This window comes from Phlebotomus argentipes, unplaced genomic scaffold, assembly GCF_947086385.1.
Source record: "Phlebotomus argentipes unplaced genomic scaffold, Phlebotomus argentipes genome assembly scaffold_4, whole genome shotgun sequence".
NCBI lineage: Eukaryota > Metazoa > Arthropoda > Insecta > Diptera > Psychodidae > Phlebotomus > Phlebotomus argentipes.
In genome coordinates this window covers 12,700,877-12,725,360 of record NW_026776174.1, presented here as the reverse complement: position 1 = coordinate 12,725,360, position 24,484 = coordinate 12,700,877, and the positions used below count along the sequence as shown (strand labels likewise).

The 24,484-nt window shown below is 42.1% G+C and overlaps 1 protein-coding gene across 2 annotated transcripts in view; it reads left to right on the top strand.

The window, feature by feature from the left end:
* The window catches only part of LOC132258689 (limbic system-associated membrane protein-like), a 93,942-nt gene that overhangs the window by 65,182 nt on the left and 4,276 nt on the right, over positions 1–24,484 (top strand). For both annotated transcript variants that reach the window (XM_059756112.1, XM_059756113.1), the window contains exons 3-8: positions 2,988–3,098; positions 3,723–3,923; positions 5,666–5,806; positions 6,062–6,138; positions 6,278–6,332; positions 21,310–21,407. In XM_059756112.1, coding sequence (XP_059612095.1) covers positions 2,988–3,098; positions 3,723–3,923; positions 5,666–5,806; positions 6,062–6,138; positions 6,278–6,332; positions 21,310–21,407 — 683 coding nt within the window. The remainder of the gene's footprint in view (positions 1–2,987; positions 3,099–3,722; positions 3,924–5,665; positions 5,807–6,061; positions 6,139–6,277; positions 6,333–21,309; positions 21,408–24,484) is intronic.

Genomic DNA, 24,484 nt, shown 5'->3' with positions numbered 1-24,484 from the left:
GCCTTGAGAATTTTCCACCTTTTACGTAGCTTTCCCATTAATTTCCACCCATGGACTCTCGAGTGACTTCCAGCCAGAACACACATTCCAATACACAAAAGATGCTCCACGGCGTCTTGCGATTGCGAAGAAGTCAGAGCACAGGACAAGCCGGACTCGGAGGGGTGGATAAATGGCTGAAATTACTGCCTTTTGTGCAATTTATTCAGAAATTACGATCGTATTCAACTGCAATTTCTCATTCAAATGAATTGCAAGGAATTCTGCACATTATAATTTATCCGTTCCAGCAGAAGCGCAATTGAGAGGGGAAGTTTTATTTGAATCTCTTTCAAATATCGCGCGAATATCTCCGCGTTTAATTATATCGCTAACAAATAGAGTCCATTCTTCTGCTATTCACCCACCATAAATGGATTTGGTGAAACAAGACTTTTACAACACTCAAAACAAGTAACTATATTGCGCAGTCTTGCATTACATGAAGAGCGTATCATAAATTTATCCACTTCTGAGCACTTTTACACGACTTTTTTCATCTGCAATCTGACTCATTTTGTACCATCGCGCGCCATAAACAACCATAAAAATGAGTCTATAAAACAATTCCAATTTCAGATGAAGTGCTAAAGTTGCACCATGATTTTTCCTCAGTGTATAACTCTCCCTGATTTCCCGGCCCAGAAATTTATGTGCTGAATTCTCGCCAATTATCTCCCTTTTCTCGCCCACGCGGAAAGCGCTCTCTCCAGCGGACTTGGGTGGTTTGGGTGAGAAATATTAATGTAATTTAGAGTGAGACAGAAAAATGATGTGGCTTTCCGACAATTCAGCAGCCCTTGGCGAGGGGATGGGGGGTTGATTGATGAAAATGAATCTGAAAATTTGAGATCATGTCCATTATTTGCGATGAGAGAAGCAATATTTCGGGCGGAGCCAAATTGGGACAGAGCGACAGGTAACTTTGAATTTACATAATTGAAAAACTTTTAATAAATTTTCCTGTGCCATCGCATAGAGAGGAAGAGGAAATTGAGGTCAAGTCATTTGTGCGTGTGTTTTCTTGTACAAATCGAGAGGGACTTTTTATTCACTGCGAGCGGTGAAACGCTGTGGGACAAAATTAAAATCAATTTATTATCTTAAGGGTGGGAAATCGACATCCTGGCCGAGGACAAAGGCAGGAGCGCCATTGTCTCACATCCCTTTTAATTCAAATGGATGATCTTCCTCGGGGTTGTTGCAAGTCGGAGAGAATGTGAAACTTTTGATCCCTTTAATCTCGGCACACCATCAAATCATCCAATTTAAACTAAATAATTCGCTCGATTGATTTCGATTTGTGGGCGCGTGGAAGGGGGAATTTCCTTATATCAAAAATCCATAGAGACGCAACAGGAAAATTAAATTTCCCGGAAGCATTTACGAATTTCATCTCTTTTCCTTCGTCTCGACGTCTCCGCATTATTCAATTTCGCATGAATTCAGATAGAGCTCCGTCTTTTCTCCCTTTTTTCTGCACCTCGTCCGCGCCATTCTTTCATGCCAAAACCGCACAGCTGAGAGTATATAATAGTTGATGAAGGAATGACATGGAGTTGCTCAAGAAATGAAGTCTCAAAATCACTTTAGCGTCACAATATTTTCTCAAGACCGTGCGGATGTCATTCCTTAATAGGATGGGAAGTGTTACGATTTTTCTGCAAATTTGCTGACAAAGCTTAATTTGTGAGAGCTTAGCGCGCTTAAGCGCTCAAGACGTGCATAAGGCATAATCCTACTCTCTTTTTAATTAGCTGTTGAGTTATTTTCGAAGGATTAAGTGTAAAAAAAAACTCCCCGCAATCCTGGTTGCGAGACGCTTGCATAGTTGCATCACTATTCATTGCCGCAACGCAGCCACTTGAGAGGATGCTTAATTAATCAATTAATTCACTTTCTAACGCCTTCGCGCGGAAATGAGTTAAATTAACAACTCTCCGAGGAGAGGCGACAAGACTGCAGCTTCCATCCAATTTTCTTTCCATTATCCACAACTCGCCTTTCAATTGAGATGCGAGTGAAATAATAGAAAATATTGAACTTGCAGTGCGCGAACTTCTCAAAATGCCATCATGTTTGGTGGGGCTGAAATGTGAAGTATCGCCACCGGGAGATGGGAATATTTGAGTAATGCAAGAGTAGAATGTCAAATATTTTCCTTGGATATTATCCCCCTTTCTTTCACCCTCTGGAATTTCCTCACCCGCCGACTTCTGTGCCAATATTTCACTTACAATGCTCCATCTTCGCATCACTCGCACTTTCCTCGGGGTTTATTTTCGCTCACGCCACTCGAGAGTGTCCTGTGGGTTGAATGGGGAGCACCGAGGGCGAAAGAGCGAATAAATACATGTATGATGTGTGTTAAAAAAAAATGGTACAGAGTGCGCACGAAGGGTGGAAATCAAGAATTTTCACTCAAAGAGGCGGCAAAATGAAATGGTGGAGGGAAAATAAAGGGAAAATGCTTACTCCTTCAAGTATAATTTAACGATTTCCTCTTTAGCCATCTCATCACAAGTCGACTTCCCCTGGAGAGGAAAGCCGTGTGTGTGTGGTAAGAATGGGATGCGTTGTAAAGAGCAGAAAAAAACAGTGGGGAAGACGGAAGCTCAGGAAACGACGACAGAGGCACTCATTTGAGCAGATGTCAGAGTTGATTGCCAGCAAGTTGGTGTGCTGCCAATCGGTCCGTGCGATTTGATCAGGCGAGAGAAAGTCGTAATCCTGTCAGGAGAAGTGTCAGAAGCACTTTGCGCTCGGCAAGAGAGTCATTTGCTGAAATTAAATAAACTTAACCGATAAATTAGTTTACTATTTTCGGAACAACACTTCCTTTCCGCCCTTCGCAAACTCTGCGCCCTTTAAACTGTGAGGAAGTTTCCCGGGTGGAGAGGCAATTTAATTACATCCTAGCTCATGTGGACACTTTGTCTCCCTTGCAGATGCTCGTGCTCAATCCTCGTCCAAAGAACCCATGTTCATCAGCAGATCGGAAACTTTCAAATTTGTCGCCGGCGAAACAATTCAGCTGCCGTGCCAAGTATCAAATACAGGTGAGAGGAATTTTCTGCATATTTTCTCAGGTGCATCACAATCACTATTTCAAAATGTTAATATTGACCAGCATAAATTGAAAAGGTTTTTACAGTGAGGAATTTTTATGAATTTTTACCGAGGACAGTTGAATGTGATCTACATATACACATATTTGTACTCAATGAAGAGATGTTATTTTATTTATTCAACTAGTCAAAAAGTCCTGTTTACATAGAAAAACATATAGCCATTGTAAACTGTGAAAATGATCTGATTTATGGGCATATTTGACAAAATGTGCCCTCAAAATTATAAGTGCGGTGCTAATGGGTTTACATAATCGCATGAGCTTAGCATTTTCCAACTGTGTTTGCAAAAGCGCCGCTTCGTGGTGAGATTGAAGGCATGACGCTTGCCATGCAAGCCTAAGATGCGCCAAAAAGGCGGTATAAATTTTGTCTTTAGGGAAATTGCACTGGCAAAATCATCACGTGAAAGCATCTTCGTCCGGAGATGGTCTTTTTGGGGCGTTGTTGTGATGTGCCTTTGGAGAAGATAGAAAATGTGTAACATGCAATTTTCAGCACAGAGAATTTAGCACTGAATGACATTTTCTCATGCTCTGGAAAATCTACACACAGAAAACTACATTGTGGCCTGGAAGCGAGGGATTGCCATTCTGTCTGCCGGCACAGTCAAAGTGACTCCGGACCCACGGGTGCGATTAGTTAATGGATTTTCCTTGCAAATTAGAGACGCAGTGCCACAAGACGGCGGTGATTACATATGTCAAATAGCAACTCTCAATCCAAGGGAAATTACACACACCGTGGAAATTCTAGGTAAGATTCACTATATGCAAATTACATGACAACCCCAAAAATTCTCCGTGCGCCGCATCTTCTAGCGCCCAAGAAGAATTGCTATTCCATTCTCAACCCAATTGTCATGATAATCGTCTTTTCTCCATGATTCGCCTCAATGCTTTGCGCATTGAGAGAAATCACATCTTTGTGTAATGCACAGTGCGCAAAAAAAGATCATGGAGAAGCTTTTGTGTCTCACATTGCAATGTACAAAAGCCGCTGCACAAGAGCGCTTTCCTCCCTCAAAAACTGATTGGGTGGAAATGCAAAATTTCCACGTCACTTGAAATATTCTCTCTTCGGACATTTGCTCGAGCATTTCTTCAATTATCGATTGGGCGAAGTGGCAGGAGTGAGAAATTGGTTACTCAGAGGAACTACTCTCTTTTTGCACCCCACCAATGGGGGATGAAATTAAAGTTTACGCTCTGGGAAGGACGGAGTGGTGTGAGTTAAATGGATCTTTGATTTGGCAGTCGTGCTCTCGATGTAAATTTACCACAAAAGCAGCTTTAAAGTTCAAAGTACACTCGAGAGAAATCGAGTACCAATTCAGTGGTGTTCTTATCAAAGAGTGGATGCCAAGCGAAATTCCAACCGCACACTTCCACCAACTTTCAATTGAGGATTTTATGAATTCCAACACATGATTTCCTGCTTCGTGCCATCGAAAGCTCTCCGTCGCCAAAGTGCTCCACAACTCTCTTCGCGTTCCCACGCCGCTCAGTGAGCATGACACAGGCACATTTGACGTCCTGCCGCAAACGATCATCTGGAAAAACCCTCAAAAATCACCCTGCAGAAGACGGTGTATTTCCGGGAGTTTCGCCATACTCACTCAACACGAGCGTGTGACATGTTGAAGTGAAGAAAATGCGACAGCACAGCATATTGATATATCGACTCTGTGCCAAACTTTATGTTGTACAAGTCGTCAGGCATTTATTAGTTTTCTTTGAACTTTCGCATGCCTCCAATACAGTGTCTGATGTGTAGTTCTCCACAGCGAGTAGGGCGGTTTGGGGTGTCCGACGAAGGGCAAATAACTCATTATTTATTCGACCGTGAATTCCGGCGAAATAATTTGCCTAACAAACAAGAAAATCACCAGACGCTGTGTGACTTACGGCTTGTTTGCCAATCTCATAACACAGAGTTTGTTTTGTGCAGAATTTTCAAATTCAAACAAGACGACTTTTAAGCCCATTTCCAGCCGCCTCACCCCACATCGCTGACCCTCTCCATCTCTTGCAAGTTGTGCGCGCTGGCAGTCCATGATTTTAATCCGACAATGTCCCCGAAACAGCACAGAATAGCTGAAATAAGTGGAATTAAAAGTTGGTTCAGAACTTTTCACATACAAGTGAGTAACAATGGCCAGTCCAGTTAATGCGAAATCGAACATTTATTGGCAATCTCAGAAAATGTTCTGGACAAATTGGAGGACTTCACCCCATTCTTTGGTACACTGTTGAGCAATTAACTTACATGTGCTGCAAGTGAGACTTGTCGAAAAGTCCCTCCGTCTCAGGAGCTAAAAGGACACTCACGGAAAAAATGTGCTGTTGTACAGCATTTCTCTCACATCTCCCCCGCCCACTCTTCCGAGAAAAAAAAGACGCACGAACTTCTTGGACGGAAGAAAGTCCTGCAAAAGTTGCACGACACGATATAGAAATCAATTTGTAAGTGTAGCAATTTATCCGATTAATTTGCAGTTCCGCCAAAGATCAATCACATAAGTTCGGGGCCGCACTTGCAGGTGAAGAAGGGCGCTTCCGTGAGAATCGAGTGCTCAGCGTCGGGAAATCCCAGTCCAAACATCACCTGGACCCGAAAGAACAACGTTCTGCCAAATGGTGAGCAAGAAAAATGTCTTTTACACTTCTGGGTGAGGTAAAAATTTTCGCTCAGAATTGTGGAATGATTTTAGAATTTTACTAGATTAGAGATGCAAATTAACACTGTATTGTGTTCCTCACAAAATTTCTCACAAAATAGTTGAGAAAGAGGTAATTAATTGGACTCTCTCGTCACTCTTAGAAGAAATCTCTAATCTAGCGAAAATCTCTGCAGAATCTGCACATCTTAGACTGTAATGCCTAATTTTTCAGGTGAAGAGCGACTTTTCTCACCAATCTTATCCATTGAGAACATGGACCGACACAAAAGTGGCATTTATATTTGTCAGGTGAGCTTTAGGGTGTTTTATTTTATGAAAAATTCATCTCTTATGGAGATTAATGCATGTGATGCATGGGAGATTAAGCGTCGGCGGGAGAGGAAGGGAGAGAGCATGACTGAGGAATAATGAATGCACTTTTTTTCAGGCAAGAAATGGTGTTGGCCAGCCTGCCAGCAGTCAAGTCGCGCTTCATGTACTGTGTAAGTTTTCCAACAATTAAATTGCATTAAAGGCCAAACAACGTCAGTCTCATTGGACGGTTGTAGAGTTAAATTTAATTTGAGATCTCTCGCCCAGTGCATGAAAATCCTGGGATACTTCTCCCCACTTGATGATGATGGTGCATGACGGGAAAAACTTTTTCTAACCATGGCGTTATCAAGGATGCCACAAAAAATAGCATCTCATCAGAATGAGCTGAGAAGCGTAATCCTTTTAGTTTCGGTTGTATCAAGCCATTTGTTATTATAATTGATTTTACTGAGTCTGCCAACAATGCACAATAATTAAAATAGACTGACACGCTGAATCCTAATTTGAAAAAAAGCTCACCAACTCGCCTGATGAAGCCACCCACCCTCGCAACTAGCGCCGCACACTCCATAAAACGCTTCAGACCTTGTATGTGAACATCAAATCTGAAACGATAACACCCTGCGGCGTGGGCAAAAAAATCCCACCGACAGTGGGGACTTTATTAGATTTTTAGCACCATCCGACGTAATCCAATTTTAGATCCATCGAGACGCAAGGGTGAGAGTGCATTTGCCAACGGCTGGGCCATTGTTGCTCACAATGTCGCCAATGCAAAAAGTTGTCGCAAGTGCGCTGGCGAGACTGCGCCGAAAAATATACGGAATTATTATGGAATTTATCAAAATTCTCCATCGCACCCCTCAACCTCTTGTTGTTTTTTCCCCGGCAAATTTGCCATCTGTTGCGGAAGGAGTTGTAAATTTTCGCATATGCTCTTGCAAAATGTTGGGTGATTTTTTCCCTAACAGAGAGCTTAAAGCGCTTGCACAGTCATTTCTTTTATGCTGATGAACTCTCGTCGAGTGGGAGTTTCTTCCCCGAGTTAAATGCTCTCATAGAGTCTCTATCTAGACGCTATGGCGCCGCAGCTCTGCAGTTACAGTGCTGATAAATTGAACATGTGAAAACTATATGTCTTTAAGCTCGCTGAAAAGCCTCCGACCCTCGGTGCGAACGGGGCACGTGGATTCGTGTGGGTGAAGACTAAATGTTGCGGTCGGTGTGTACATAGGGTGGGAAATCGAGAATATCGGAAGATAGTTAGCACGCACGCCGGATTTCAAATTATACACACATGTGAGAAAATGGCAGAGAGCTATACACTATATATCGCGTCTGTGTCAACTTGCCACACGCCCCCATTTGTCCCAATGAAGATAATTAATATGCTGGCTCGGTTAATCATAGTGGCAATATCCTTGGGACTTGTACCATAATCTGATGGCAAAAAGACAAGTATAAGCCCCTTAATAAATGTTGGTAATATTGGAGGGGACTTAAGGCGAATCTCAACTCAAATTCATAATTACTTGTGGGGTAATATGTCACAATGAGTGTGTCACAATGGCAAAAGGTATATTCGCATGGTGTCTTCCCAGCATTGGCAAATTGACACATTCTCTTGGGCTGTGCATGCGTCTGTGCGGGGGAGGGATGAATTTTCTGGCCAGAAAGATAACATGACCCTTATCACAGCTATTCATGCGCTGCCAAAGAACAGCCATACATTTCAAATTACTCACCATACAGCTCGCTTCGTCTGCGACGAGTCCCCAGGCGCTGGCATGAGGCGACTGAAGGGGCTATTAATCAATAAAAGACACCACTCTCGGGCCAATGCGCTGTCTTACCACTGTGTCAACTATATTAATCAATTCGGGCTTAGGGCAGGTCAATTTGAATGCGATCAACGCAAAATCAATCACGTCACACATTCTTATGTCTCGGCTTTGCTGGTCATTGAGGGGATTTTCCCGCCATCGACACCAACGATCGGAAGGGCACAGAGCAGGCTGAATCGCCTCCACTTCCCACCCTCATAGCAATTGAGTATGTGGCCTCTAATTAACCAGAAAGAATTTAATCACCCGTCCAATCACGCGCTCACGTGGAAGATCAGCTTCAAAGCACCTGGTAATTAGTGGAAAATAATAATATAAATTTCACACAAGACCAGCACAGACTCGAATTGCAGAGCTAAGGATTAATTTGTCCAGTATCTTTCGCCTCCTTTTATTGTCATCAGCAGACTTGCCACCCTTTCTCTTTGACACACTCTCCGCGCTTTGCAGCAATTCCTGCAAATCTCCTCAAAAGTTTTTCATTACAGCATAACTCTGTAATACGTGCATCCGTGGAATTTTAATGACACTCGAGAACAATATGTGAAAATTACCTGCACTTCACGGCTTTGTGCGCGCCACTTTATATTATTCATTGCGAAAATATCACGTCTCGGTGCGATTTTCATTACATCGCATTCACCGATGAGAGTCCTGAAGGTGCACTTGCAAAAATTGAAATGAAACTATTTTGCAGTCTGAGTGGGGAATTGTGGTCAAAATTGAAAAATAATTCAATAAAATGGCATCGAGGTGATTGTCAACAGGGCTTGTGTTATTCCCATTCATGGCTTTTATGGCTCCAGCGAGTGTGATTAAAAATATCAAGAGAGAGAGTTTGTGTGTGAAAACAAGCACATTTCATCGATAAAAGGGTAGAGAAAAAAAATTCCCTGCGATAATAAATATAGAACAACATCGAGAGTGAGTGTTCAATTTCTTGAAAAAATCTATCGGATCATTTTTCATATTGCACAAAACGGATGTGGGGAAAAAGCCCCGGAGGAACACAACGCGAGTCAAGCTCATGTTTGTGAGCAATTTACCTGGAAGACTCTTGCAAGAACGATAAGGAAGCCAATTTACTTTTATATGCACATTGGTTGCCTCTGATCGTGTCACTCCCGCAATTTCGATGCAAAAGACACACAAAATGTGTAGTTTACACACACACTCTGTCGCCTCTCAAGTGTTGCAGTTGCATTCTGTGCACAAACAGAATGCTATCCCTACTGAATAATTCTTTCATTTCTGCACGGTGGATTTCACATATCCTGCCTGAGTGGATAAAATATTTTTAAACTCTCCTGCAAAGGCATAAAAACTCTCAATTTACTCTGTGTAATGAAACCACACAACATCCAGGGGCGCACAAATAAATTTTTTCCTACTCTTCACTGAACACTAGACGTTTGAGACAGTCATTTGAGTCCCTTTTTCCACATTGTCGTGTGCGAAAATACCACAAACGTGGTTTGAATGGGGATTTCCAGGAGATTTTGCATCCAGATAATCCTGTGCACTTAATGATGAAGTGTGAAGATAATGAACGAAATCTGGGATGATCAAAGAGACCATTGAAAGCCTAGACTTAAGAGCCTCACACTTGGCCTTAAGCTGCACATACATATTGCAAATGACAATTGATTTATATTAAAGGTGCTCGTGATAATTAATCGAAAACTACAAATTGCGCTTCAGGAGTAACTGATCCTATATATCAAAGTGTTTACATATATTCCAATTGAGATATTATGCATGTTTGCAATTTGCGAATTCTACGCACAAAGCTTTGCTGTAACGAATTTAAATAGGCTCTGCTCGTAAAGACTGCAAGTTGGGTTTCAATTTCGCGCAGAGATCCTATGAGGAAATGGTGTCAGAAGTGGGATGAGCAGTCTTCACTTCCAGTGTGTATCAAACACAATTAAATTCTTTGAAGGGTTAATTTTAAAAATCCTCACAGAGGCAACATTATTGATTTATGCGACTCTGAAGAGCATTGTGGGCAAATAATTTAATTTATTCCCACTCCTCGTCCGCTGGAGCGCTCCTGCAATGCAATTATCCGCCCCTCGAGAATGACTACAGGGTGGCTGAACGTTGGGAAGCTCCACAGAGGCAATCCTCCGTGGATTGAGAGGGAGAGAAACGTGGATTTACTTCTTGTTTATATCACACAGAGATTTTTTCTCACACGCTTCTCTCCTCTTGCGCCGTAAGTGCTGGGGCTGCCATTCTTTTTGTTGTCTTTTGCATAAAAGCAAAGATAGTTCACACCCAATGTACATTAGTTATATGGTGGATTGAGTATTTCAAGTACACACACACACTCTGTGGAGAGCCTTTGGGGGTGAATGCAAACAACATTCCTCTCCAAATCCGATTTGCATAGCAATTTGAATTTTTTTCTCGCCTCTGCTTCCAAGTGCCCAAAAAACACAGAAGCTGGGACAGTCGAATGTGGGTCTTTTTCCCACTTTCACCTACATTGTTTCCCAGTGTGGCGGGAAGTCTGATTTTGCCCTCGAAAAACAGTGGATGGTGAAATATTCATCTAGGCTGTTTTTGGGATAAGAATTGTCGTAAGGAGACATCATGAAAATTTCACCATTTAATTTCACTCCACGAAATCACATTTTGAGAGGCATTTTGCCACAGCACTTCTCGCAACAAAGTTGCACGCGAGATGACCCAATTGATTACGCTCAGGTCATAAACAACAGTGCTAAATGGAGGATTTACAGGACTGCATTATATGTATATGATCGATGGGTGAAGGAATAACGTGCAGTGCGCGCTCCAATTTCTCCCATTGCTCGCGACTGATGGGGCTGTTAAGTGATTTAAATTGCACGTTTTATCGCTTTTTAAGGGTGAAATAAATGCGAGCCATTCAGTTCTCAACGCAGCGCAAATGAAAATCCAAATATCTTCATCATAAAAGTCTTGTGGAGAAAGTGCTACACTTTGAGCTTCAACACCCGCATTTTATTGGTGATTTCCGATGGCAATGAATTCCGTGCTATTTAATCGATGCACGAGAGTGTTATTGCTATTGGTTTTTGCACCATCATCTCAAGTTCTTTCTCCCTTCAGAGCGGGATTTATCGTGCGGTGCTTTGAAATGCGATTACACCATGAGCGAAATGCAATTTGAAAAATCCTCGATTGGCTGAACTTTGCGCGAACACGTGACAAAAGAGTCTCAGCGTTTTGTCACGCTGTTGTTCATTTTCTGAAAACCCATTTAGCCCAGAGTGTCTGAAAAGTGCGCGCTCTGTTTAGACTGGGCTGATAAATTTATACAGAGGCTCTGCGTGTTCAATCAATGGGATGGGCGAAATATTCGCCCTTTTACTCGGTTATGACCGCAACCGCCCATGTTTCAATATAAACGATAAACCGAACCATTTTGCGGCAAGCCGAAACGAAACAAATCCTAATCAAAATTCACCATTGAATCGTCCTTGTGGACGTTCCGGGGGGTGATCACGGACATTTAAGGCACTGGCCACGGGCCATTGTTGAGATAATATGCATTACGTTATAAATAGATTTATGAGATGTGCATGGCGGTGACGTGACACGCCACAGAAGAGTTCATGTTGATTCGCGCGCGCCACTGCATTATTATGTACGGCATGTGTTCGCGTAATACGGCATGTTTTTGCGTATACTTCCCCGGCTGTAATCTCAATTAAACTATGTTGGAAGCTGTGCGCGGATCTCCAGATACCCATGTTTATCCCACGATGTGGCGAACCATCCGGAATCGCGCCGTGAGCGACTCTGGGTGGGAAAATAAATCCGTATGCAAAAACAACCCCCAGAGCGCTTGAAGTACATCAAAATATTAAGTTCAAATTCCGCCACCCCGCAAGCACACCGATCGCACCGCCACACCCTCGCGATTTCACTGTATAGCTTTTGCAAATTTTCCCATCATTATTCATCCCTCCACCCACCGAAGGACTAAAGCCACCCGCCGCCTTTCGCGGGGCGGCAGAAGGACGCACGAAAGCAAGAAAGGAGAGGAGACGTCCGAGAGGGACACAAAAGATCTTTCATCTGGCTCAGGAGGGGTGTTTTCGGAGGGAAAAAAATGCTCATGAACACGCCTTTGTTTCCCTCCACAATGTCGTCAACGAGGACACAGAGAGAGAGAGTCCAAATTCATTATTTGTTCCCCGGGATGATTCCACGGCGTGTCTGATTTGCTTTTTATTAGACGGTCCGCCATTGAGAGCCTCACCCACGCACTCAGAGGAAATCACGCGGCAATTAGTGTGAAGTGGGGCTTAACGACTACACTCATATGCGCTACAACCCGGGAAATTCTCTTTTCCAATTTTTACATATCATATCAATGATTTTAGTCTTAATCTGACAACTTTCAGACGCTTCCAGAAGCCGAGAAAACCTCTTTAATCTCGCATTGTACAATTCCTTCAGCACAGGAAACTTAAAGTGTATTTGCTAAGAATGTATGTCACCATCAGGCTTAGCAAACCCCCCAATTGCAGTACACATAATGTATCTACATAATCTAATTTCCAAATGTTTATCTATAGAATTAGTGTATTTGCTGGCCAGATAAATCATGTGCGACGTTATAGTTTCGCTCTCTCTCTCTCTCTCTCGACAGAATAAATATCAAGAGGTTAATTTGAGCATGCAATGCAAAATATTTATGTGAAGCTTAGAATGACAAATATTTCACGATACAAAGTGAATTGGGAATCAAGTGACTAGTCTAAACCTGTCGATGTTCATGAAGTTCATATAGTTGATAGAGCATCTGTCGCAAGTTTGTTTAGCAATTTGTGAATTGGCACTCAATTTGGACCGCCAAAAAACATTAGTGGCTTGACGGGTTTAATCCCTTCGCCGCGAGCACTAAATCCGATGTGAAAGTTGGCGCGGAATTCAGCTGAGTGTAGGTCAGCCCTCACCACCAAAAAATATGTCCCCAGGAGATGACAATGAGACACCCCATTGTGGAGGCGAGTTGTTGAGCTTATGCGTTACATCCGGCGAATTGTGCTCAACAGTCACACCAATTTTGTCATTGTTAGACGGGGGCTGAACTCCCCGTCCGCGCTGCGCCCCCCAAATTACACCCTGTGACTCAACGATTGTTCTATTATTATTATTGTTAGTGTGGAATGGCGCGGGATATAGAAATGACGGGAAAACTACAATAAATTCATTTTCGCCGAGGGTGTGCGTATGTATGTGTTGCTCGAGGGATGAATTATGTGGTGTCAAGAATTCTAATTTACGTAATATGCTCATTAAGGAGAATTTTCCGAAAAGCCCCGCGGTGGTTAACTCAAAGCGAGCCCGGGAAAAGTAAATACACATACTATACATTTATCTCAAGATATATGACTTTATTGTGTATCATAACAATAACACCCCGCGTGAATACATATAACACAAGAAAAAAAAGAGTGAAACGAATTGGGGACTTCGAGACGAATTTTCGAACAATTTCGAAGCGCGGAAATCATAAAAGTGTGATTAAAATGATTTATGGGAAATGAGGGAAATATGATTTTCTCCTTGTTTATAGACTCCAGCATATTAATTTGAAATTTTTTACTCACTTCCGTCTTTCATGGCTCCTTTCTTGCCTCCTTTTTTTCCTTGAGTTTGCCATTTTCCACCCCTGCAATATGCGTGTATCGTTCTGCTCTTAAAATTCTCTCTTCCGAAGCAGTTGGGGAGAAGTGGAGGCGAAAATACCTTGTGTTTTTTTTTTTTATTCTTCATCAGCACAATCGACTTTTGTGAAAATTGTGTGAATTTGGGTGCAAGTTTATGTGATTTTCCACCATTTGCCGAGGGATATTGCAACAGTTGAAAATTCTATACCCAACGCAAGTCCATGAATTCTTCATCAATTCCGCAAATCAATTGAGTGGATGAAAATTATAATCGATACCCATTTTAGTGGATTAAAACAATGAAAATCATTTGCAGAGACAAGAACTGGAATCTTGTTAAAATAATGTTTTCAATGGGTTTTGCTAATTATACGAGGGTGAAAATGTTAGTGAAATCACGTGTTGTGTCAGTGGCCAAATGTTTGTAAATTATGCAAATGTGACGAGTAAATAAATTTTGTATAATCAATTTGTTCCATATTGTCAATTACAATGAAATATTTTCATACAATTACTCACTGTCGATAAAAAGCATCTTAAGCATCAGCTAAAATATAGAAAGTAGAAATTTTTGCAGACATTCACCCAGTAAATCAATGCTCGTTGATGCCCTCATTCTGAATTTTTTTCCACCATTTAAAGCGCGTGGAGTTCATTATAGACAGAAAAAAAATCATGAATGAAATGCTCACGATCGTGTGGGAGCAGAAATATTGAGATTCTGCAGATAATTTTGCGATGAAATAACAGACAGACACTGGCACACATCTTAAATTGCAAATAATTCAAATTCTTCGCGATATACAGCTGTATTGATTAAAATGACGCTCTTCCTCTCTCTTTCTGCTCTCGAGTACTCGAGAGGAATCCTCGGCAGCGCCATTGACTCTTGCGGTGCGGGGGCGGAGAGATGGAGCTCAAGGGGAAAACAAATACAAGTCGATTTAGCCGGAAAACTTTCTAACAATATTAATTCCGAACTCACACCCTGTCGGAGGAGATAAAACGCAGCGAATGAATGACGATAAGGGAATAAATTGCTGCTGGCGCGAGTGTGGGGGTGTCTCAATGACGATCGTCACGACAGTGGAGCGCATAAATTTGACACAAAAATGAGCTTTCGGGTGTGCAAGAGTGGCAAAAATGTCCATCATCAATTCATGTGTGTGCGGGATTGGCAGACTAATTGATCCCAGACACACTGGCTTCATTATGCTGGCGATGGGCAAACACAGCACTGCGATGGCTCCGTGAATTAATCACGCGACAGAGCCCGGGAAGATGGTGGTGAAAGTGGGTCCATGAATCCCTCCGGAAGATGTACGCCAATCGATTGACTATTTCGCCTGTGGCGCGACAGGCTTCGCAGGGCAGGATCATCCATAACGCTGACCACAGTGCATGCACTGCAAGAGAGCCTGGGAAAGCCGCACTATCGATAAACAGAGCGACACCCAAATGCCGCGCCATGTCGGGACTGAAGAATTAATTCCGAGGGCAAATTGACGGAGGACGGATCGTTCAATTTGGCGCACTCTGGGGGGGAATGATGCGAATAATTTACCCGCATGATTTCCTCCACTTAGCACTGCAGCCCCGAAATTTCGTGTCAGAAAGTTCGCCCCCGCATCCAACTTCCGTCTTCCCAGATGCAATTCCGCAAAGAATATTTCCGTGCAACTTTCTCTCTGCCACCGCAAATTCAATTGACAGGAAGTGGGAAACTTTGGCGAGGGTGGAAAAAAGTCCTCTTATCGCCATACTTCACTCAAAGAGAGTGCTCTCGAGTGGGTAAAATCTATGTGAATTCCAGAGCAAGTTTCCATCTGACATTCCATTTTAATTTCAATGCGACTCGATAGAGTCAGAAGAAAATGCACCAGAAGACGTTCATTTGAATTTCATTCCGATGGTAATAATATTTCTAATTTCCAAGGATGGACGATGAGATAAATAAAATACTTCTAGTCTTCCATTCACCATAAAGGGACACTTTCAGTAGTGAAAGCTATAAAACGAGAAAATTAAAATGGTCTCCTGGAAATGGTTCGATGAATCAACATCTTGTTGATTTATTTATTAAGCACGTTTTGCCATTTTCTCCTCAGGATGTGTGTCACCATCTCTCTTGCCTGGGCAAAAGGAACGGAACAGCAGAGAATGGCAAAAGGAGTGTCACGTGGCGAGAGATATTCTCTGGAGATTTCATTTCAATCACTTCAAAAATGAAATCTTAAACTGTCCCGAGATTCAATGGAGTGGAGATTTTCTTTCTCAGCCATCTCATATTCATTTAGTTTAGTGACACACTTGCACACAAAAGTCGTGCTGTATTGAATTTCGCCCAGGCATCGTGAGACTTGTGGCGCTCCTGGAGGAGCGAAAGGACACAAAAGCCCCGGGAAACTTAATAGTTGTGTTTACCAAACAGGGGAGGAAAGGCTTGCGGAGTGAAAAACCGCACACAGAGTGGTTGAATTTTCAACCATATTTTATTGTATCGAATTTCCTGGGTTGCTTTTGGTGTAAACCAAGTGCGCCGTCAGAGTGTGGTAAAAGTGCAAAATTCCATTTCATCCGCCAGACATAATCTGTCGCGTTGGACAATTGAAAATAACAATAAAAATTCCATTCCACTTTTATTTCCGCTCAGCTCGTAATGGATCCGCTATATCTATCGGAAATGCTTTTGATCGCACCCTCACCCTTGTGATTTGATGGTGTCGCGCTCAAAGTGCCATCGCATCATGCGCCCATCATCGTCCGGCGGCGCTGGAGCGTGCAAAATGAGCCCCTGGAGTGGGTGGCGAACGCCCACCCATGACACTCGTGTTTGCACTGACACGGTTCCGTGGCCCCGAGTTGATGGTCACACTGGAGAATTCCAGATTAGAGGGAGATTTTTCACCCCGCGCTCGCCAACTTCACTGGCTCTCCCGGGACAGGCGCTCTCTGCCACCTCCCGGAACAGATAATCCCAAAGTCGATGTTCTCCGGGTGAAATTGGCCCATAAAACTGAAGAGCTTTCCTGAACTTTCCATTGATGTGGCAAGTTTAAACAAGTAATTCGAAAATTGTCTTTGTTGCCATGTTTTTTCAGCAAGTTTCTGCCAATAGGGAGTTCTAATGCTAAGAGTAATTTTAGGTTCTCCACCAGCGAAATGCGACATTAAGTCGGAAAATATCCTTTAGGATTAGCACCTCTATGTATGTCGAGAGAAAATGTTACGCAATTCCAAGTAATACAGTCGAACAGATTCCCTTTTCCCCCTTTGAAAATTGCACAATTTTCACTGTAACGCCGTGTTGGCGTTTAAAATGCATGCAAAAAAGCAAATCTGACTGATGAAATCAGTGTGAAATCGTCCACCAGGGACCGTTCTAGGCACACTCAACTCTGTGCTGATGGTGTTTGTTGGCCAACGGACGGGGAGATTCCGGTGCATCCAGGAAGTATAAAAATGAAATTTATAGTGTGGTGCACTCTTTGGCGCCCTCGATCTCTCGCCCAGAGGCTCGTGGCATGATCTACTGTGTGAAATACAATTACATGATGCCACTTGTACGGGAAGCACTGTACATCATCCGCCCCTATTGGGGCGCGAGACCTGGGCATTTTTCCCCAGCTGGCGATGCTGCGCTCCTCCGGCGATGATGGCGGAGCTTCACGCTGAGATTTATCTATAAATTGTAAATGCGGTGTGCAGCAGAATTGAGAGATTAATTTTAAATGCGAACAGTGCGGAGCTCTTGTGCCGCGAAAACCGTGAACTACTTAATATTTATTGCATTAGTTGCATTAAAATTCTATGCATTTTCCACCGATTTCGGTTGAGTCGCACAAAGTGCGATGGGGAGAATTCTGCAAATATCCCAAAAATTGCACTCTAAATATGAATAATAGAGAAATCAGTGCTCAATTGCTTGTCTCTCTTAGCATACACACACATATGCTATTCCCATGTTCAGCTCGAGGGAAGGAAAAAAAAGATGTGAATGGGAGAAATGTTTGCCCACCCACTTTCGCGTGAATGGGATAATTTTCTCGATAAGATGCGTAAGTAATTTGAGGGGCATCAGTCAAATAAATTTCGAAGCATTAATACTTGTCGGGAGCAAATCTCTCTCATGGATATTAATAAATTGACAATGAAGATATCTCAGTGGAAACACTCTGTGCCACATTATGTGCATTGGGATCATCCCCCATTTGATGCCTATTCTCACCCTCATTCATCATCTTTTATCAAATTCACCCACAAATTCAACTTCCATGCGTGCGATTCCGCACACGCCAAGTGGACTACAAGCATTGTAGTCTATTTAGCAATTCGGGCATCGGTCAATATTGCAGAAAGTTTCGCTGAAAATTGCACCAGAAAAAGTTTGTTATTCATTTATGAATTTTAACTATAGAGATTCACTAGAAAATCACTCTGAACTCTCTCACATGTTTTCCACTCATTTCCACTACACGCTCCAGGCATAATTGCAAAGTGAGCAGAAATGATTTTTCACCAGCGCAAAATAGATTTTTTTCCCTCAATCGAATGCAATGAAATTGTAGTTCTAAACCACATATTCTGTGTGTTAAATTTTCTATCATACTCCAAAAAATAGTGCACTATGGGAAAAGCGTCTTAGATAAATCATAAGATTTCCTGAGAATTTATCTGTTGAAAGTTTTGGCGAAAAGTTACGATGCGAATTGGCCTCTCTTGGCGGTGAATAAATCATCTGGAGTTTTTCCACCCTAAATCAAATGGTGACTCTTGACAAATTTGTATCGCCAATGCGCTAATTTATACATTTTCACTGATGACATCAATTTGTGTGGTGGATTTTGCAGATTTCCCCTCGAAATTAGCGTCATGGGTTGAGGATGTCGTCAGTTTAGGAACTGCGCCACTCGAAATCGCATGCCAATAATGCTGGATGTTTATTATATGTATCTACCAACTATTTAGTGGTGTGAATATCATATGTTTACACTGAGGATTATTGCACTTGCTGATTGCTCTTATGCATTCAGTGCGCTCGCCAGCCGACCATCATCCATGCCCATAGTGCTAATCGATACAAAGTAGTTATTAATAGGCGGTTTTTGGCCATTCGATGGCACTTTGTTATTTCGCTGGTCCCACTTAATCACCCCTCGGTCATCTTATTAATTGATTTACATATAAAATCAAATTGCGCTGCGAGTTTATCGGTGGCCATTCCATGAATGCGATAGGAGATAAATTTAAGGCCGCACAATAGCAACTAAATTGCATTGTGATAAAACATGCATCGCCATAACCGAGCCGTTGGCAATATGAGTCCGTGGAGTGGTGCGGAGTCTCTTGGCTCATTTTGTCATAAATTTGAATTTATTTCCCTGGTAGACCAATTGAAACGAGCCAAGGAGCAGAATTAATAGACGAAAGATGCAGTGAAATAATTCACCATTCTTCTGCAGTGTTTCATTTCATTACGCTATTTCATCTACGGCGGTTTTTATATCTTCTCTCTTCTCTCGTCCGACACATTTTTGCTACATTTTCACCCTCTTTGCGCGCTCACATCGGCCCAGATATGTGGAGCAGCGAGGGAATATTCCCTGTCATCTCATTTTTGGGCCAATAATTTTAAAAATCACTTACAGAGTGGAAAAGGCAACTTTTCACCCCTCCAGAGGAAACGAGAGAGGGACACTGTGCTGTGCGAGAGATAGACATTTATTGAGATATCACATGTGATGGCTTTATTTATTAACAGTCTGTGACATGAAATAAATTATCCGTTTTTTGCGGGCTCCCAAACACATCACTTCCCAATTACATTCAACCCCTCTCGAGAGAGATACGATTAGGGATGGTCCACACAGGGTAAGATTCTCAGCACGCCGGAGACGCAAAACCACCGCACACACAAACTATTTTTTGTCCACATTTAACCATGAGGAAATTTATTATCTACGAATGATTTACTTCCCATACGAGTCCCTCGATATGAATTCAGGGCAGCATTTCAGTTGGCAAATGTCCTCCGGAGCGTGAAGAAATGGAATATTGTGATTTAAATTGAACCACACATTTCGCCTGAAAGAGTAATGAGTGTCTCTTGCGGCGAGAGGTCTGCCAAGACGATTTCAATTGAGTCTTTATCGTCCCGAATTACCCTTCTTCTCCTTCAGTTCGTTTTCGGTTGTGTGGCAAAAGCTCAGATAGAATACTGAAATGTGTAGAATATTTTTTGAGCGGATTTCGCTGCACGTATTTGTTTATTGCAATATTGTCAAATTTTTCACATGTGGAAAACCTTTTGGAAAACTGAAATTTCAACTATATTTAATATAATTACTCTCAGAGCTTTTTGTCATTGTCAATCCCCCATTCGTTAAAGCTCTCCTCTTTTATTTATCAATTTATTCGCAGCGCGTGGGAAAAGCTTTTTGAGTAAAAAAAAAAAGCACACCAAAAACTAATACGTGTTCCATCGTGATAAATTCATAAGGCAGATTCACGTCTATGAATAGAACAAGAGGTGAATAAATTCCACTCATTCCTCTCCATTCAAATTGAAGTTGAAAATGTGAGCCTCTCTGTCAAAGCGTGGCTGCGACAGGAAGTCTTTGAGATGGAATTGACATTAAAGATATGGCATTTTTCTCCCTTTCTCACGATCACTTTCACCAACACGCGCCCTCATTGGGGAATGATGGAGAAAAAACTTTGAGGGTTTTTTCTTTACCATATTCCCACTCCACTTTCCATCTTCCCCGCGCCTTCGGTGAGGGCTTTTCAGGCGCACACCTGTCACATGGAGTCTTGCGTTAAGTTTTTGTGTTCTGTGCCTTGTCTAGAGAAGGCAGAGTTGGCCCACTGGTAGATGGGAGATTAGGCAACTTCCTGCGATAAGCCTAATGACTGCCAAGACTGCTTATGCTGTTGAGATTGGCAGAGCTTTTGAATACAAAAAGACTAGACGCTGCTTAGCTCTTGACTTGAATCTTGATGAAAGTGAATTTGATACTAATGATAAGATCAATTTCACTAAGAAAGCTAAGATACTGGGGATTTCCAACTGATTCTGCTTTCCCGTAAATTTTCTTCTTTGAATTACACTCGTAACAATGCGTTGAAATTATCTGTACTTATCGCGAAGATTCACAGAATTTTTGTGAATCTTATTATTGGATATAATAGAACAAAAAGGAACAGGTAAAAGAAAATAAATAATGAAAAAGTCGTAAAATATTTCACAACTTATGCAATATTTTGTTTACTGGTCAATTTGTGTTTGAAAGAATGAAGAACACCAAAATACGAACCATAAAATCAGAGAATCAAAGTATTTGCACCATCATCGTCCGGCTTCCCCGCAACCCAAAGCCCATCCTTAAGAATCCTTCATCTGGGATTCCCTGACACCTCGTCTGTCCAACTCTACGAGCGCCCTGGGTCGCCCATAGAGACACATCGAGGCGGCAAAAAAGAACATTCCTGTGTGTTTTCCCCAACCGCCAATGCGTTCACATACCGCGTGCCGCATTAAGGATATTAGCCACCATTAAATATTCAGGAGCAGCATATGCTTTTCTCATATCGCTGGTAGTCGATTAAATATACATATCATTTTACAGATCCACCTGAAATAAGTGTGGAGACACCAGTTGTGTACTCTGGCGAGGGGGAAGAGGCCATGCTCGTGTGTATTGTTCACGGAGAAGCGCAACCAGAGGTAAGCGGCAGATTTTCCATCCGCATGTTAATATTTTACACCATTTTTCTCATTATCATCTCTCTGACACACAAATGGCGATGGTGTGGGTGGACCAAACGCCCACTCTTGTGCGCGGGGAAGACGGGAAAAAAATGGGAAAATCAATATGCGCGACAAATAATGTGGGTTACCGTAATCATTCATATGGGAAAACCTTCAAATGGGGGGGAAAATTACTTGATATCGTTTCACTCCCTCGTCACACCACCGCGCCGTGCGCCTCATCTAATATAGCCACCCCGGAAAAATGGAGAAAATTCACATTCCCGAAATTCAGACGCAAATTTGTTGACAAGAAAAATGTGTTGCGAGAATGCCTGAATGTCCTGGCCACACTCATACTCTCCCTTTCGCTGGATGTGGAACAAAACATCCCCCAATTTCAACCTCATCCACCCACCAATAAGGTGGAATTGGATGGAAAAGGAATTTGTCTGCCTCGCATGTTGGGGGTCATTTGTGTGCGGCAAACTTTCCCGGCAAAACTCTCGAGAGTGACCTTCCTGTGCACTGCGAGCAAATCCCTTTTTAAATTCTATTACTGGGACATCTGTCAGATTAACTTTGCTTACCTTATTTATATCCATTTACAAATACGCAATTTAATGCCATCGGGTTTGGTTGGCATATTTGCCAAGGGAGACAAATACTCTCCGCTTCTATTTGCACTCTCTCAAATGGAACTCTGCAGTCACTCGAAGGCGCACCGCAATAATAATTGATACTCTGTCAATTCATTTGGGAGTTGAGTGGAAAATTTATCTATCTTATTGAAATGATATTTCATCTTGCTTCTTCGCCCACAGTGACCTCATTTCGCAATTTAATTTGCAGCGGAAATGCGCTTAATTGATATTAATTCCTATATACAATCGATCAATTTTCTCGAATATCTCAAGATGAAATTCATCAGAGATACTTAGTTATTTGATAAATCAAGCTCAATGAACTCAGATGCTTTGATATTCTGCACATCAAACTGCATATGAAAGCATGAGAGAAAAGTTTGAGGCCATATTTTCTCAGCCTGTGTATTTGATGATAGTTCGAACTGAGTGGAATTTCCTCAATGGTTGAAGTGTTGAGAAATGGGACAAAAAGTTGCTGAGCATGAACTTGTGAAGGAGGTGTTTTGTCGTGAATTTTCTGGTTGAATTTCCATTGCGACTTCCAACTCAATTTATAGTCATTGATTTCTTTTTCTCACATGGATTTCCCCATCAAAATCGCGATGTAGAGCAATTCACAGGCCAAGAGTGGAAAAATTGCTATAAATCTTCAGACGAGATCTTCCACTGAATAATTTTCACTGTGTGGAGTTTCATAATAATTCGCTGGGACTTGAGCGACAAATCACACAAGTTTCCTCCAACATTTTCTTTCCAGCTCAATTATTTGCCCCTTTGAGCCAAAGACAGAGCAAAGTCCCGAACATTTCCCACTATGTGAGGAAAGTTTATGGCGGAACGTTTTTCTGCAGGCGACTTGAGTGGAAAATTCTATGTGAAAAGAATGGAATAATAACGCTGTGTAGAATAAACTTGAAATTTTATATAACTTTCTATCTAATTAAATGACAACAAGTGCTTCATCATCTTCGTATACAGCTTTTTTTCCTCCGTCTCACTTCAGCCTCAAACTTCCTATATCGCACACTCTCTTCTCTCCCCTTTCCGTGCAGATTGTCGCATTATTCATGAACAAGAAACCATCCCCGTTCAAGCAGATGGTTCAGGCAATATTACCTTCGAGCGGACTTGGGCTGAAAAACTTTTTCCTTATCACTCTTGGCACGAAAAGAAAAATTCATAATTAAAAGTGACATCATAATGCAGGATATTTAAGGAGTCTCGGCAGTTGGAGAGCAAAAAATTCCCACTCCCTCTTGCACAAATAGTTGACTGTGTGCGCGCCTTTCTTCTGCCTCGCCGCACCGCCCACAGAAAACCACCCCCTCGAGCCTGTCTCCCGAATCTGTCTCGAGACATTCACTCACAACTGTAATTGATTCGAGAAATTCTGGGCTTTCTTGACACACAGTAACGATTCTCCCTCACTTCCGCGCGCGCCTCTCCATATCGACCGGGCCGACCAAGAATTCACCCTTCACTGGGCCGCAGAGGAGGCGAAAAATATCATGATGAAAAAGAAACTCCTCGAGAAAACTCAAATTCATTTTTCCACATTTTTTTGTACCCTCGCCTTTTGTGTACACTTTAATATAGCCATTGACTGTGAAAGAGTAGAAAGTTTTTATCGAGAAAGTTTCAGTGTATATATTTTTTTGCTGTCTGTGTGGGACTTGAATATGTTATCTGTGAAGCCACAATTTTTATATATTTGGTGCAGAGAAAAAAAAGGAAGGGAAGACACAAAAACACTCTGGCTGTCTTGAGAGGAAAACTCGTGCCAGAAATGGGAAGGGTGAGAAGATGAAAATTGGTGCTGAAGGGTTTATAAGAATTTATGTTTCGATTTTAAGTCACATTCCTTTTTCTCCATCTCACAGAGACACACTTTTTCCCATCTTCTTCTCTGCTTCACTCTCAATATTCTCAGTCTAGAGAGGCTTCTCACTCCACGACATCGTCTAGGATCAGAGAAATTCCGAGGAAATATCGTTGTCATTTTGACGAATATAATTCTGACTGTCATTCAGTGGATTCTAAATGAAAGTAGTCACTCTCTCCCAGTATTTATCAGCCTCTTCTGCAAATTCATTCACCATGTAGCGCCTATTAATCAGAGATGGGTGTAAAACAATTGCAGAAAGGACGAATTTCCTCGCAATTTTCCGAGGAGAGGAAAATCTCTACAGAAATATTGATTCAACCAACCGACGCGGAAATTCTCCTCGAAGACCAAAAGCAGAAAAAAATGATATTTCCCATCAATTTGCATGCAAGATCTTGGACTTTGTAATTGAAACTGTTTCATAGCGATGTGTTCAGCAAATCCTTTTCCCCCTCGTCGGGACTCTCCTTTTGACTCCGTCCATAATTCCACGAAGCCTGAGACTGGGTTGGAAAGAGGGT